The sequence below is a fragment of the Lonchura striata genome, chromosome 11 (assembly GCF_046129695.1).
Source record: "Lonchura striata isolate bLonStr1 chromosome 11, bLonStr1.mat, whole genome shotgun sequence".
Lineage (NCBI taxonomy): Eukaryota > Metazoa > Chordata > Aves > Passeriformes > Estrildidae > Lonchura > Lonchura striata.
In genome coordinates this window covers 11,302,891-11,317,664 of record NC_134613.1, presented here as the reverse complement: position 1 = coordinate 11,317,664, position 14,774 = coordinate 11,302,891, and the positions used below count along the sequence as shown (strand labels likewise).

Genomic DNA, 14,774 nt, shown 5'->3' with positions numbered 1-14,774 from the left:
ACTACACTGTAAAGCCTAAGAAACTGTTCCAGGATAATCAGGGAGAGCTTAGCATGTCTGATTCTCCTAAAGTTTAAAAAAACCCAAACGAACATAATTTGAAACACAATCTCCACAATTCTGCACATTCTTCCTCAAATCCTTAAAAAACCTTGATTAATACATCTTTAAAAGCCAGAATAAAAAAAGCTAATACAAAACAGTATGCCTTTATCATATGAAGAACATAATTTTAAAAATAATTCCTAATTATTTTTAAATATTAAGACTGAATTTATCCTACTTCAGTAAAGGACATTCCATATTGTATTCATATTCATGTTACATAAAGAATATAAACCACTAATTTTATAAAGCTAGTACTAAGTAGAAGTAACAATCTCATTGTGTATAGACAGGTCAGAATTGAGAAGTTCCAACATTGCAATGATTATTAATCTTTCTTCAAACTGAACAAAAGCCTGATTTTGTTTTAGCTGCAATGGGTAATTGCTTTATCTCTTTATTCTTGTAGTTGTAGACATGGTAAGATGAAAAAGCACTAGTACAGTAAAGGCTTGTTCATCCATACATTTCAAATTCTATGGAACTCAAAAGAAACCCAAGTTCAAAGTGCAAATTTTGGCCATTTATCACTAAATTAATAGAAAAAAAAAACCAAACAAAACATTAAGCAGTAAAATAAAACTTACTGAGACACTTGTGCAGCAGTTGCATTATCTGTGGAAACTGGGAATAAAAACAAAGGATTTAATTAAGAATATTTTTAAATGTGGAAATAGAGAAGTACTCAAATGCAATTACAGAAATCATGCAACTCAAAATAGGAATGTGATAATAAAAGAGACATCCACATGTAAGTATTTACATACTGTATAAAAAAAGACAACTCGTGTACTCACCTTTCTCTACAATAACTTGACAAGTATGAGTCTGGTTCTCACTCAGATGTGTGGCCATGTTATCCAAGCCAGAAACATCAGCCAGGAAATCACAGTTGAGACACACTACAGTCACACCTCTAGGAAATAAAAATCAAAAAGGAAGTATAATTACAATATGGTCATGGAAACACTCTTCTTAACTTACAGCAACTGGACAGACTATTAAAAAAAAAATCAACTTCAGATGAGATGATTCACAAAAACGTTATCTTACTTTTTCTACTGCAACTAGTATCAGGAAATTCCCATCAATGAGCAGGGCATCTCCATGCTGGATATAGTACAAAGAACATGACTTTAGACAGAAATTTATCTGTAGAGCATGAGTTTCTGTTTGGATGGTTGTTTATTTCTTTCCCTAACCCCCTCTCCATTTTTCATCTTATGAATAATCAAAAATTAATAACAATTAAAAAATTAAAACTGCTCAGAATTAAGTTCATAAATGTGGACAAATAAGTATTTGGCACTGACCAGAACATTGCTATTGGAAAACCTAATGGTTTTATTTCTCTGCTCTAAATTGTGGAAACTCAGGAGGTTATAACCTCAACCTAAGTTATTGGTTCAACATCAGAAAGTAAAACCATAATGATCTCTAAGTGAAAAAAGCTGAATTACCGTAGCTCTTCTGAATGCTTCTTAAAGATCCAAAACCTTTTACTTGGACGAGCACTGTGAAAACTGAATATATGAAAACATTACCACTTAGGCTGGTTTTCTTCAATACATTACTCCACATAACCCCTTCACTAGTCATGATACTGCAATTTGCTCATGACAAAACATGAAAAAAGAAGCCTAAGTTACTGAAATGCATGATTCTTAAACATTAAATTGCTTAAAGCTTACAAACTTGTTGTAAATCTCAGCTCTAGCTTAAACCATTGACTCCCCTGTAAATGAGTTTGGGAGGTGAAAATCTAAACTTCACCGGCACAGTCCTGGAAGAACATACTTTTACTGTTTCCAGCAGCAATTTTGAAGAACCGTGGCTGTAGCTATAGAGTGCACCACTAAAGAGCTAAAACTTGGCTGATCTTGTGCTTCCTAAAGAGATGGCTTTCAATGAGAAATGAAATTTTCAGATAACCTGTAAGTTGTCTCTTATGCAGGTTAAGTATGTGCCAACACTGTTCTCTACCATGGAATAACGTGCAGGCAGCCAAGTACAGGGGCTGCTCCTCCACAAACACCCTCCCTCTTAACAGCCTTCCTCCTCACCACCACCTTCTCCTCACACTCAACCAAGAGATGATGGTAGGTGCTGTAAAGCATCACATTAGGAGATGCACTAGGGTTAGATGCATCAAGAAGACAAAGGATTGGCAATTTTACTGCATGGATGATGAATTTGACCTGCCATCCAGACCACTGGCAACTATAGGAACAATTTACCTAAGATCCCTCTTTCCCCTTCCAGAGTAATTTTTTTTTATTCTACAGTTAGAATTAAGCACCTTAGTATTTTTTTAAGCATGCCAACAATGATTACAGACATAAAATTATGTAAACTATTTCAGCATAGGACTTCTATAAACACTGAAATTAGAGAGAATAGGTCAATATAAAGTGTATCTAAAAATCCAGATCACAGATTCAAGAATCCTAGCATTCACAAATGCCAAGGAATTTCCTATGTACATGAATTCAGAAAGAAAATCACATTCACTATTTTCCACAATACAGTTGGCTTCTTCAGGGCACAGGAGTAAGAAGCAGTGTTTTAAAATTTTGTTTTACTGTCACTGCTATGTGAACTGTATCTAATTATTGTATAGTATAACTCTATGGCTCTGAAAACAATGCATTTGTTTTCTTTACAAGCTTTTTTACAGCTGTCATCACTAATACTCTACACTGCCCCACATCTGCTAACAAAATGAGATGTTATTTCTATGGATGACCAGAAGTAGTGTAAGGAAAAGTATCCACTTGAGTTTGCTATTTGAGATATCCTTCACATGTGAGTACAAACCTCACTAGTGATAGCTAAGGCCTGTATGCATTCAGCACTTGCAAAATCAGAGCCATTCAATCTGAAAGCCAGAAAACATGCAATGATTAGTCATTATTTGCCCAGTCAGGCTGGAAGTCATTATGGAAGATACTATAGAAACTCTGAAGCAAAGGTATAATAGTGCCTGAACCACTGGATTTTGAAAGCAAAACAAGAATGTGGAGTTTAATACTCTACTAAAAAGTAAAAAATCCAACCTTATGCATTTCCCTGCCAGTCTGAGGACCTAGCTCAGAATTGACCTAACAAACACTTCACACCTTACATTAACTTATGAAGTATTTACTAAGCCAGTAAAAACTTTGAAGAGTTCTCACCTCATCATGTGATTCACATAGGCTTTGCTACAGCTGGTGTTGTATCTGCATAAACTGCAGTGGACGTAAGCAGGAAAGTGACTCGCAAAATCTTTTATTCCTGAGAAACACTCAATGCATTTGTGAGTTCCCCCATGATACCTAACAGTAACATGAAAAAGTTATCAGTTAATAGCAACATTTTCAGAAGAGATAAGTATTTCACACTTTTTGCTTTAAGTAAGTAGCAAGCTTGCCTATACCAGGGAAAAATGAGGAACTTAAATATGTATCAGCTAAATACTTAAAAGTTACACTAGCACAAATGAAGAAAACTTTGCTTTTACTTGAACTATGATTTAATTATGATCCTAACAAAAAAGTGAAAGTTAATATAAGTATCTGTTATTGGCCACTCCTGGAAACAAGAGATTATGCAGTGGATGAGAACCTCCAACTTCAGGTGCTACTGTTGTCTCTATGTACTTGAGAAGTATTTCCAATAATTATTTCCATCCATCACCATGCACAAAAAAAGCCTTTGGCTTTTCTATCACCCCAGTATTACCCACAAGCTCTAAAAAAGCTACAAAGCAAGAATATAATCCTGCTCTTCCTCAGTTTCATTGATTGTTTCTGTTTCTCTCCCAGAGCTACACACTGAGAAAGTTAGAAACTGGAGGGGTGACATCTTCCATCTGTAACTCATGCTAACTCATCATAACCAATGAAATTACACTCCAGTGTAATAAATAGTCCATAAAACATCCATGAAAATTGTAACATAAGGACAGCAAACCCCAATAAATTGTCAAGGTAAGGACAGCATTCTCCCAATAACTTGCTTTTCCTTCCTTGATTTTTTAATTAGCTCCCTAAAATGCTGTATCTCCTAGGATAGACAGGATTTTATCTTTTAACTAACAGGTTCAAATAAATAATTAAAAGGAAATCGGGAAAAAATAGGAAAAAAAAAAGAAAAATAAAAAGAAAGGCTCCATGCAGAGAAAATTTCTAAACGTGGCAAAGAGAAGTTTCCAGAACACATGTTCTTCCATCATAAAGTAGTCTGCCATCACCAAAAACAGTGAATGGAGATTTAGAACTACAACCACAGTATCAGTATGTGCAAAGTTTACGCATCTGGTTTCTTGGCAAACCTGAGGTGCCAGGTCTTCCATATTACAGCATTAAAGTTACTGAAAGACCATTAGATGATCAGTTATTTATGTTCAAAGCCTACTTAACAATTTTAATGGTAGTATTTTACCTTAGCTTATGAAACGCTATATTTGTAGGTTCTTTTTTTTTTCTGCTGTTCGTCCATGTGTTTTGTTTCCTTGATGTAGATTGTTTAGATTTTCCTCTTGATTTGCTTGTATTTGATTTGTTATGATTTTTAGTTGTCGTATTTTTAGCCTTAGGTGATAACTGAAATGTGGAACTGCTTGTACTAACAGAAGATGTAGCTGATGATCCTGACTGATGAGATCCCAAAGATGCTCGAATAGTCACCTATAATATGAAATTTAAAAAAAAATTCTGTTCAGATATAAGCTCTCCAAGTTCCTAATTCTGTTTGTCTCAAAGTTTAAGCCACTTTACAGCATAAATCATAGCATAAGAAATTCTCGTGATTTAAGATTACTCTGAAAACTACATAACACTGAAAATACTGTTGGAGTTAATCTCTAATGGCCAACTGGATGCTTAGAAAGTTCATTTTGGTAGAAATAGTTAGTCATGCCAAAACACGTTGTTTTCTTTCCAGGGCTGCAACTGGCTAGATCCTGCTTTCTTGAATGAAGAAAAGTAGCAAAAGTGTCAGGCCAAATAGCCCTACTTAGAAGAATATCAAACCATCCCACCAGTGCCTGGATTTAACAAAAATGTCCTGTTTCTTACTGCCTCATAATGAGCCAGTCTACTCCCTCCAGATATGTTTGCTCCTCATCCTAGAACTCAAAGGAGTAATTCTGGTTCCTGACCTCTCATCTGCTATTCTTGAACTCCTTTGTCATGCTCTCAAATGTGATTTTGACTTACAATATGATTCCTTCTTCAGTATTATCATTTGCATCCTGTCAAGGTCTACTGACATGAAGTTTAACATAACATAAACTTTTATTCAGTCATAAAGACCCTGAAATCTTTAAAAAATTGAGATATCATTGCAGAGTAAAGAATTGGTGCTTTACATTCCTTCTGCCAAACAAGGCAATCAACAGCAACTGATGTAATTTCCCTTCCTGATTCTACAGCAAATGAACTGTGAAGAGCTGATCAAAATAACTTTTCTTCCTTGCAACTGAAAGGACATATATTTTGACACTCTACCAAAAAACTGTTGGAAAAAGTCCTCCCAAAATCTACAAGAAAATCCTAGTCTAAGTAGTTCCTTCTTGAGAAATGAAAGACTGACTTAAAGACAGTGTAAGTGTTCTGAGAGGACCCAGGTTTTCCTCACATACCTTCAAATGATGAAGCTAAAGAAGACCTGGTGAACCCAGTTTTAAGCATATATAGTCTATGCAGAAATAGGTCTTGCATTTTTTTCATGGTTTTTTGCCATCACTTTCCCTAGGCTGAAAACCCTTCACAAGAAATGATGCAGAAGGAGCTCCCAGCACAAGAAAGTATAAATGGAAAGGGACAAATTAACCATCCGCTCAAGAAGGCAGCAGCTCTGACTGGACTATACGTAGGTGTATGGAACAATGGATCACCAGGAAGAAACCACAAACTGTGCCTTCAAACAGGAGCATTTTTTAGAGTTTTAAAAATGAGGGGAAAACCCAAAACCTAACACACACAAAAAATACAATCCCAACACTTTGTTTGGGAAAAGAAAGGAGAAAAGCACTTCTTTCTATTCTACTCTTTTCTCTACCAAGACCTTTTTTTCCCTTTGTCCCCTCAAGTTTTCCTGCATGAACACTCACCTTTGTTCCAGGAGGCAAGCCTTCTAATTGCTTGGGTTTCCTAAATGTTCGGTGATGCTGAGTCTTGTGATCCATTTTTTCTTTGCATGTTAAAAATTGCAGTCTGCATTTAGTGCAACGGTATATTCCCTTTTTCTGTTAAAGACAAATGACAATTTGTAGTAATCATGGGTGGCATGACAAAACTCTAGCCCTAGCTTGTCTCAATAAATGCTCATGCAGTTCCCTAAACACCAACTAAACAAAAAAACTCCTAATACTATACAAAGATAAGATACTCTGTAGGAATTAGATACTTGAAAATGCAAGGCAGGACAGTTACTAAGAGGAGGAGGAATCAGATTCCCAGTTGCAAGACACTTCATTATCCTTTTCTTTATTTGAACTAGTGGAGGGTTTGCTAGTAACCTCGAGTAAAGCAGAATCAAATCACTACAATATAATGAAGAAACCAAATAGCAAAAAGATTCTTCCAAGGATATTCAGAGATTACTTTAAACAGGAAGCTGCTATCATGCAAAAACAAGACAATTCCCTTAAAGATTTCTGAAATTCTTCTAATGTATTCTTATTAACTACTCTTACCCAGTAACAACCATACAAACCAGTCACATCTGTTTTTTCAGAGAGAGATTCCTTATATGTATTTAGCATTTTTCTAGCATTAAGGATTGAAAAAATCTGCTTACCTGATGCCTCATATAATGATGCATATACGGTGCTCCAATTTTAATAACTTTGAGGCAAAATGGGCATAGCAGATGTTTTGTGTTTTCATGAACTGTTCTAAAATGTGTTTCTACATCTGAAAAAGCTGAAGATCTGTAGCTGCACACCTAAAATAATAAATTAGACTTATTTGTTACAAGTTTACTGACAGTGAAGACAGGGGAGTGGTGTAATCTAAATACAAGTCACTCTGAGATACCTGGCAAACATACGGCATTTCACCTGGCTTATGATTGTCCTTCATATGTTGCAAAAGAACTTGCTCTGTTTCAAATGATAATTCACAGATTTTACAAATCGCTAGAAAAAGTGAAAAATAAGAAAAAAGTAAAAATGTTATAGGGGTCATATGTACATAAATTATAATACATATATATATGTGAAATATATATATATATCACTAAAAGTAGAGAAATCTAATGGTCATTCTACTCTTTAGAAGAAACTCCCTGCACAGTTTCAGAAAGACAGAAAGGCAAGGGCCTTAAGCATGAGGTCTTAAAATAGTTTTCAATTAAAAATAAAAAAATAAACAAAAAAATGCAAGAAAAAAACAAAGGCTGTTAAAAATACTTTTTTGCATATATATTGCTCTCAAAAGAAAAAGGGCTCTGTTCCTATGTTAAATCTCAGATTATTGTTATTCGAATACAGCATATTTATTCTGAAATTACAATCCCGGAAATAAACACTAGGAAATTTCTAAAAATTTTGGCTTAGAAAAAAATTCAGTGTGACAGGACCCAACTCACTGGACGACTCGTAAGGCGTGTGTGTACTCTCAATGTGGCACTGCAGCTGGAATGGCGTGGGGAACTGTCTGTAACAGTGCTGGCAGGTGGTGTGGCTTTCCCAGCTTTCATTGCTTTGCTTCTCAAGCTCCAAGTGATGTTTCATGTGGTTCATAAACCTTTAAATTACAGTGAATAGGTGCAAAAAACTACATTTTAACATTCCTTATACATATCATATGTAAGATGTACAGGATTCTTTAGAAATTTTACTCGGTAAACACTTCTCAATTTTAAAAAAATTAAGTAGTAAGTGCTAAAAAAAACCACGCAACAAACGTAAAGCTGACTAGCAATTTTGACTTTAGGGAACACGCATGAAGTCTAAAACATGTTGTAAAATTAAATCAATTACATTTCTCATGTTTGCTTAGACAAAATTCTTGCCTTGAAATATAGGGAAATAAGTAAAGACAAGAAGAATCCATCATTCACACTTCATTCACCACCAGCACTCTCAAAGCCCCATTCTGAAACATGTGTAACTTTAGCTCTGCTGAAAAGTATTACATAGCAAGAATGTATCTGCAATTTGGACATGACAATTGTATGTGAAACCATGGCAGAAGTTCCTAGAACATTCTTTGTCTAAGGTATTTAGGCCTGATGTTGAATTATGAAGGACAGTTATCAAAACCGCCCCTGTGCCGCCAACATTCAGAGTGGGAGAAACTGGTATGGTACTACTTTAAGTTACCAGCTTTTCCTCATTAATCTGTCCATCTGTCTGAAGTAGGAACCTATTCTGGCTGAGAAGTCCAGGCACCCATGTTCAGTTCATCAATCAGACTGAAGAGGAACTATTAAACTGAAGTCACACTCACAAAAGGAATGTAGACCTTGGAACTAGAAAAAAACAAATGAGCAAGGAGAATAGTCTCTTGAGCTCAACCCTGTATTATCATGCAGTTGCTTAAAAAACAGAAACAAGAAAACCAGAAAAAGCCAACAGTCTATCCAGTTTTCTAAGCAGAGAAAAGAAACTGACACTATTACTGCATAACACCTTCACAGAAAATTACTGCAACAGTATGTCCAACCACAGATCTTTTAAAGAAGGCTGGGGATTACCATGATGAATCACTTTCTGCTTTTCTGAATTTAAGTAAAAAAAGCTATCCATTAATTAGGATGGTAAAGATGTATTTATTTTGTCCACTATATATAAAAGTGCAAAATAAACCTCGGAATAAAAATTCTTAAGTTATAGAACTATGGAATAAAGCCACAAGGTTACACCCAAAATTAATATGGCTAAAGTCAATGCTACAGAAATTTAAAAAAAACGGCTTGTACATTTTTAATGATTTGCTGTGGAACACATAAGCACCACAGCACCAATTGCTTACAATATAATGCTGAGTAGAAAATAGTGCCTATTTAATGATTAATAGCAAATGTCATTGTTTTAATTACAGAAAACTTGTTTTTTTTCAATAATATGTGTCTAATGTTAGCATAAAACTGCTCATTTTAACTTGCAGACTGTGCCCTTTGAAACAATAGCCCATTTTTCAATTTTACATTCTGCTACTTCAGCTTCCCTTGAAGAGTGCATGTAAAAAAGTTCAGTGACCTTAACTTCCAAAGGAACGATGACACAAACTTGTCTACCTACTAAAACAGCTTACTGGGGTTTTATCAGCATTTGGAAGTAAAATTACTCCAACAAAATAACAGATGTTACATAAGTGAACTACTGACTATTAGTCATTGTGCATCCCTAAAGGGAATTAACACTCGCATCTACCAATATCGCCATCAATCCAGATGGCAAATTGTAAAATCCTTTGCGTTACCCTTTCTAACCCCAATGTCCTACAACTGCTCTTATCAAAACTCTATGTTTATGTCAGACACCACTAAAATTCATACTCCAATCTGTAAAAAGTTTCAAGTTATGGCCATACATGCAAAGTAAAAATTAATTCAATTTTTGTTTAGTCACCCAATTCTATCAGATTTCAGTATGAAAGGAACTCTACTCCGGACACACAGAATTTTAATACATGAGACTATTATAGACTGTAAGTGATTAACAAATAATTAAGGAAATTAGTTCAAATACCTTATGTTATTTTTGAGAACTTTGAGACAACTGATGCATTTAAAAGTCGTATGAGTCTTCTGCTCCTGTTGTACCTGCTGGAGGTCACCTTCATCCTTCCCATAATAAAAGTCATTCACTAACATAATCAGCTTTCCTTTCTCAGATTCAGTGGTCTTGCTTGTTGTGCTCAAACACTCTGTTTTGACCATTTCTGAGAAAAAGTTATTTACCATATCTGGACAACAATACTGAATGCAAACAGGGAGAAGAGATGAGACAGACGGAAACAAAGGGATCAGTCTCACCAAACTGCATCAATGACAACAGCATTTTAAAAACTGAAGGCACTAATGAGATGCAAAGCTTAATTCTCTGACACACTGAGTATAGTCATATTCAATTTTGAACAGTAGCTCATCTTTAACTAGTGTTTAAGTAATAAAACACTATATATTATAAAACTTAAGAGGAAGATTCTCATAGGTTCACGTAAGATAAATTTAATCAAGCAAATAATTCCAGTGTTGTCTTATTCTTGCAAAAAAACCCTATTTCACTTACATTTTATAAAAAGAAAGAAAAAAGCAGCTTTCATGCAAGTATTTTGCTGACAAGCCAAGTTTTTTGAAAAGTTAATGGGAAGTTTTGTTCTTTACTATTTCTTAGAGAAGAATGTATGTTGAAACCTTTAAAAGTTCTTTCCAGCATTAGTAAAAAATTCAGAATTCTGAATCACATAATAGACATTGTTCAGGCTTCTTTATGTTGAAGTATACATAAAAATGCTTAGTCCAAAAGCCATCTCATGAAACTTATCACTTAAAAAGTAAAACATACTTCATAAAGAAGATGCTATGCAGTTTCCAACAAAATTAGAATGTTTCAGAGGACAAATTTTTCTCCTGCCAAATAATGGTTCTTACCATGCAGGACTACTTTCCGTAGGCCTACTAGTAAGGAGCAATGTCATGCTGTGGAATTGTAATTCAGTATCCTAAGTAAACACACTTCTTCAGTGGTTCCTTCATTCAGTTGATGTACTCTGTGCAAAAGCTATTCTGTACAAATAATGATTAGAAAGAGTTAAAACCCTTGGGTTTTTTTCCACTGCTACCTGTATTTCTTAATTTTATGTTTCAGAGCCGAAGGAGACAGCAATTACTATTTAGGGTATTGTAACAGTGTAAATCAGAACCATCTGTGAGAACAGTAACTCAGATCCTCACAAATTTGTGTTATACAGTAGCTGATACTCCTTTTTGTTTTGGATATTCACATTGTAGACAGACTGCAAAGCCATTTCTCTGTCCCGGAAATGAAATATATATGCCTGAGAATTGTGAAAATCTTTGCCAAATGATAAATATTTTTCAGGAAACAATGTTTCCAGAAATAGCAGAAGTAGTATCACAAGCAAATAAAATGACACTCAGTTTCCAAAAGTTTTGTTTACCACAGTGTTTGAGTATGAACTACAAATTAAAATTCTTCCCTACTCTTTTATCTATTAAGTATCAAGTATTTTTATCTTGCTGTACCAAGTGATACATCAAGAAAAACAGCAAGTTTACATTGTCACCTTTGTGTCAGCTGCAATCTCATACAGAGGTGGGTCACCTGGCTGCTTATTCTCATAGACACTTTCAGCAGATTGGAAACATGAGCCAAAAAGTAGCAAGATTTAGAGCTGCCCTGCTCCTCTCCTGCTCTCCATGACTTTGAGCATTTGGCTCTGGTTGATAACAGAGAGAAGTCCACAAAGTTTGCTATAATGCTTACCAGCCCCAAAATATTTTACCTTCATATGATTTTTCAGAGGATCCATAAGATTGAAATGTATATTACATTTTGGACAAGCTCGTGGAAAAGGTCCTCCATTTTTAATGGTGCTGGATGCAGCGTTTGTCCCTGTAAAATTTAGAAAACAAAGACTCAGAATTCACAAACAGAATACTCAATTTAGTAGTAGTGGTAGTATTCAAGTAAAATATGCTATTTCAAATAAAAACTATTACCATCAATAAAGCTGTAGTAACCATGAGCAGGCTTTACAAGCATCTTTTAACTATTCATCCTTTTTCCCAAACTGACTTGGAGTTTGGTCTGTTTGACATAGACTGATAAACAGATTTTACAAAATCTTACCAACAAGGAAAAACACATGAGGAGATGAAGGCAGCATGATAGGAAGAAAGCATTTCTTCTGTGCACTACCAGCCCACCCCATCCTGGATAGGATGGATTTTTGATGTTTTTGTTTCACAAACTTTTCAAATGAATATGCAAAGCCTGTTTTCTGCCACAAACTGATCATTATCACAATAGGGTTCAGATAACTGGTTTTGGAAAGGAATTTCACCATTTGGATCTCAATTATGAGGCTATTTCTTACTGGATATTTGTTGAAATCTTGGCTTATTCAAGTGCATTATTTCTGTTAAGCAAAGATGTCTTTGGAGAACCTAGAGAATAAATCCTCTAAATTAATAATTACTCCCAGTAATTAAAGGAAATAATGCTTCTCTTATCAACATAAATTATTAATACCTTTTGAGCAAAAGAGTTATTAAAGCTTTGCATTAGTTTAAACTTCAATGAATAAACTAAGCTTTGAGTTTTCTCCAAACTGTCAAAAAAAATCAGAACAAGAGCTACTTTTCCAGATGAAATTCTCATGCATTCTCAAGTCATTCACAGATTTGGAGAACTGCATACTAAGTAAGTAGTTTAGAAGTTAAACACAGGAAACAACATCTTGACAGTAAGAGTCAACTGTTCCCTGTGAGGCCTATGAAAAGATGTAACAAAAACAAATATAAGGGAATTAGTAAGTGTATGAGTTAAGAGATGACCATGCAATGGTGTTATACATTTTTACATAAAAATAGTCCTGCTTAGACAATAAATAAACTGGAATTTTCCTGAAGATAACAGTTTTGCTAAGAATCATGATTAAGTAGAAAGTCCTTCACATGAGTGGATGGTCATGTAAAAGATTACTACAAAAGAGCACTGCAAGTCTTCACTATTACAGTTGGAAAAAACATTTTGACACATCAGAGCTAAGTGCAAACAGAGTTGAAGAAAACCAGTTCTGCAGCAAAACCTTGTGTTCTGCAGTGCTTCAGTGCTGGATTCTGTGACAGATTAGAAATTGCTATGCCAGGATGGGATGGCTTAGAGACAAACTCAGCAAAATAAGGTTCTCAATGAATATGATCAACATCTTTTTTTACTGAATTTAGCAGGATCATTCAGTTATCTTTTTTTACTATAGGCTGCAGCACAATATCTATTTCACCCAAAAGAGGGTGGAGGCAATGTTTTTGCTGAAATGTTCATGTTATAGCCAGGTCCTTCTGGTAGCTTGAAAGAGCAATGAACTCTAAATAAAAAATGCAAAAAACCCAAATCTGAAATTATTCCAAATAACCATTTTAACATTATACGACAGAAGATGTCTTGGAAATGCCTCAAAAGTCAAGAATAAATCCTGGCCTATTACAATCACTAGAAAGCACTTTTGGGCTCACGACAAAAATGCACCTAATAGTTAATACTCTGAAACAGCCAGACGAGCTCTCTTCTTGCAGGGAAGGAGAAATCTTTCCAATAACATTGTTTCTTTGAAATAGACCTTCTCCCCTCCGACTACTATTTCAAACTATATCAGAAACACTGCTGGAAAAAACAAAAGGTGGAAAACTCCAAAGTACACTTTCAATAATTAGTTAAAGTGCAGATTCATAAAATAATTTAGGTTGTACCTTTGGAGGTGGTTTCCTGCAACTTCCCAGTCAAAGCAAGTCTAATCTTATGCTCAGAGTGTAAGAGTCCAATCAACTTCTGAGTATCTCCAAGGATGGGGATTCCACAATCTAATTTGTTACTACCTTGCCTGGCATTGCTAAAATGATTTTTTCCTTCCTCTAATCAGAATTAGTTAATAAATTCAGCAGTCATAGAATTAAGTCAAGAATTCTTTCAATCTTGATTTTCTGGCTGGCTGTGTTTTGGAGTTTCAACCCCCTACTCCCATCTTTGACACAGAAAATCTGAACTAAGAGAATGAGGTCAGGGGCATTTATTTTTATAATCTGTCTTCAAATTACTTATTACTGCTCTATAAAATTCAAACCTACCTACTAAACAATAAATGTCTAAAATCTGAACAGCTAATAACCTCAGGTAAATTAATTTGCAAAGGTACATAAATCCTTCCATAGAATAGCTATTTTTATTTTACAACATAAGAACAGTTACTTGCTTACACTGCCTTAAGAGCATTAAAAACACTGGCCACTGAAACACTACAGATGTGTTAGCTTTTTCCATGACACAGAGGCAGCACTGCCAGCTAATCCATTCCATCTTCCTACCATTTGAAGATCCATTTTGCACCTGTGCAACTGTTGGACAGTTACCTGTAGGTGAAACAGCCAAGTTGCTTCTAGCACCACCCTCAATAAGCCTGGTCTGTTTTGGAGTTACACTGTTGCCTTCAGAAGCAAGCAGGAGGTTTAGATACAAAACCACTCTCATTTAGACCTACAGTACTTTAATTTAAAGAACCTCATTTTCTTCCCATGGTAATTAGAACACATTATGATGCAATTTAGAGTCCATACAAAGCAGTTTAAATATTTTCCTAAGCTAATATGCCATACTGAAGTTAAGAAAATATCCAACTCAGACTGAAGGCCCAGGCCAGTGAAGCAGGAAAGGGTAAATGCAAGAGATACAGACCCACTTGTGAAACTCCAGTAAATCATACTGTGGCCACCTGAATTCATTTGACCTACTTTTCACACCTTGACCCACTCTAATCTGAGACAAGATGAGTTCACAGTAATAAAGTTAAGCAAAGCAGTTGCAATGCCCACTATCTGGAACAAGCTCTGTGCTTCTGATGAAAAGCACCTCTCCTTTTTCTCTGGTTCTGCGTTAATGCTGTTTTAGTTTCTTATATAACTCTGTAAACTTCAGTTTGTATGCAAAATGA

General features: G+C 35.1%; 1 protein-coding gene across 8 annotated transcripts in view; it reads right to left on the bottom strand.

Annotated features, from left to right (window-relative positions):
- Positions 1–14,774, bottom strand: part of ZNF280D (zinc finger protein 280D) — a 46,948-nt gene that overhangs the window by 14,008 nt on the left and 18,166 nt on the right. For all 8 annotated transcript variants that reach the window (XR_002466890.3, XM_021546309.2, XM_021546308.2 and 5 more), the window contains 11 exons: positions 11,571–11,680; positions 9,791–10,020; positions 7,684–7,841; positions 7,131–7,231; positions 6,892–7,038; positions 6,203–6,337; positions 4,531–4,775; positions 3,282–3,422; positions 1,566–1,628; positions 903–1,021; positions 693–729 (listed from right to left, as the gene is read on the bottom strand). Coding sequence is in view for 7 of the 8 variants with exons in the window: in XM_021546309.2 (XP_021401984.2) it covers positions 693–729; positions 903–1,021; positions 1,566–1,628; positions 3,282–3,422; positions 4,531–4,775; positions 6,203–6,337; positions 6,892–7,038; positions 7,131–7,231; positions 7,684–7,841; positions 9,791–10,020; positions 11,571–11,680 (1,486 nt within the window). In the remaining variant the exon portion in view is untranslated. The remainder of the gene's footprint in view (positions 1–692; positions 730–902; positions 1,022–1,565; positions 1,629–3,281; positions 3,423–4,530; positions 4,776–6,202; positions 6,338–6,891; positions 7,039–7,130; positions 7,232–7,683; positions 7,842–9,790; positions 10,021–11,570; positions 11,681–14,774) is intronic.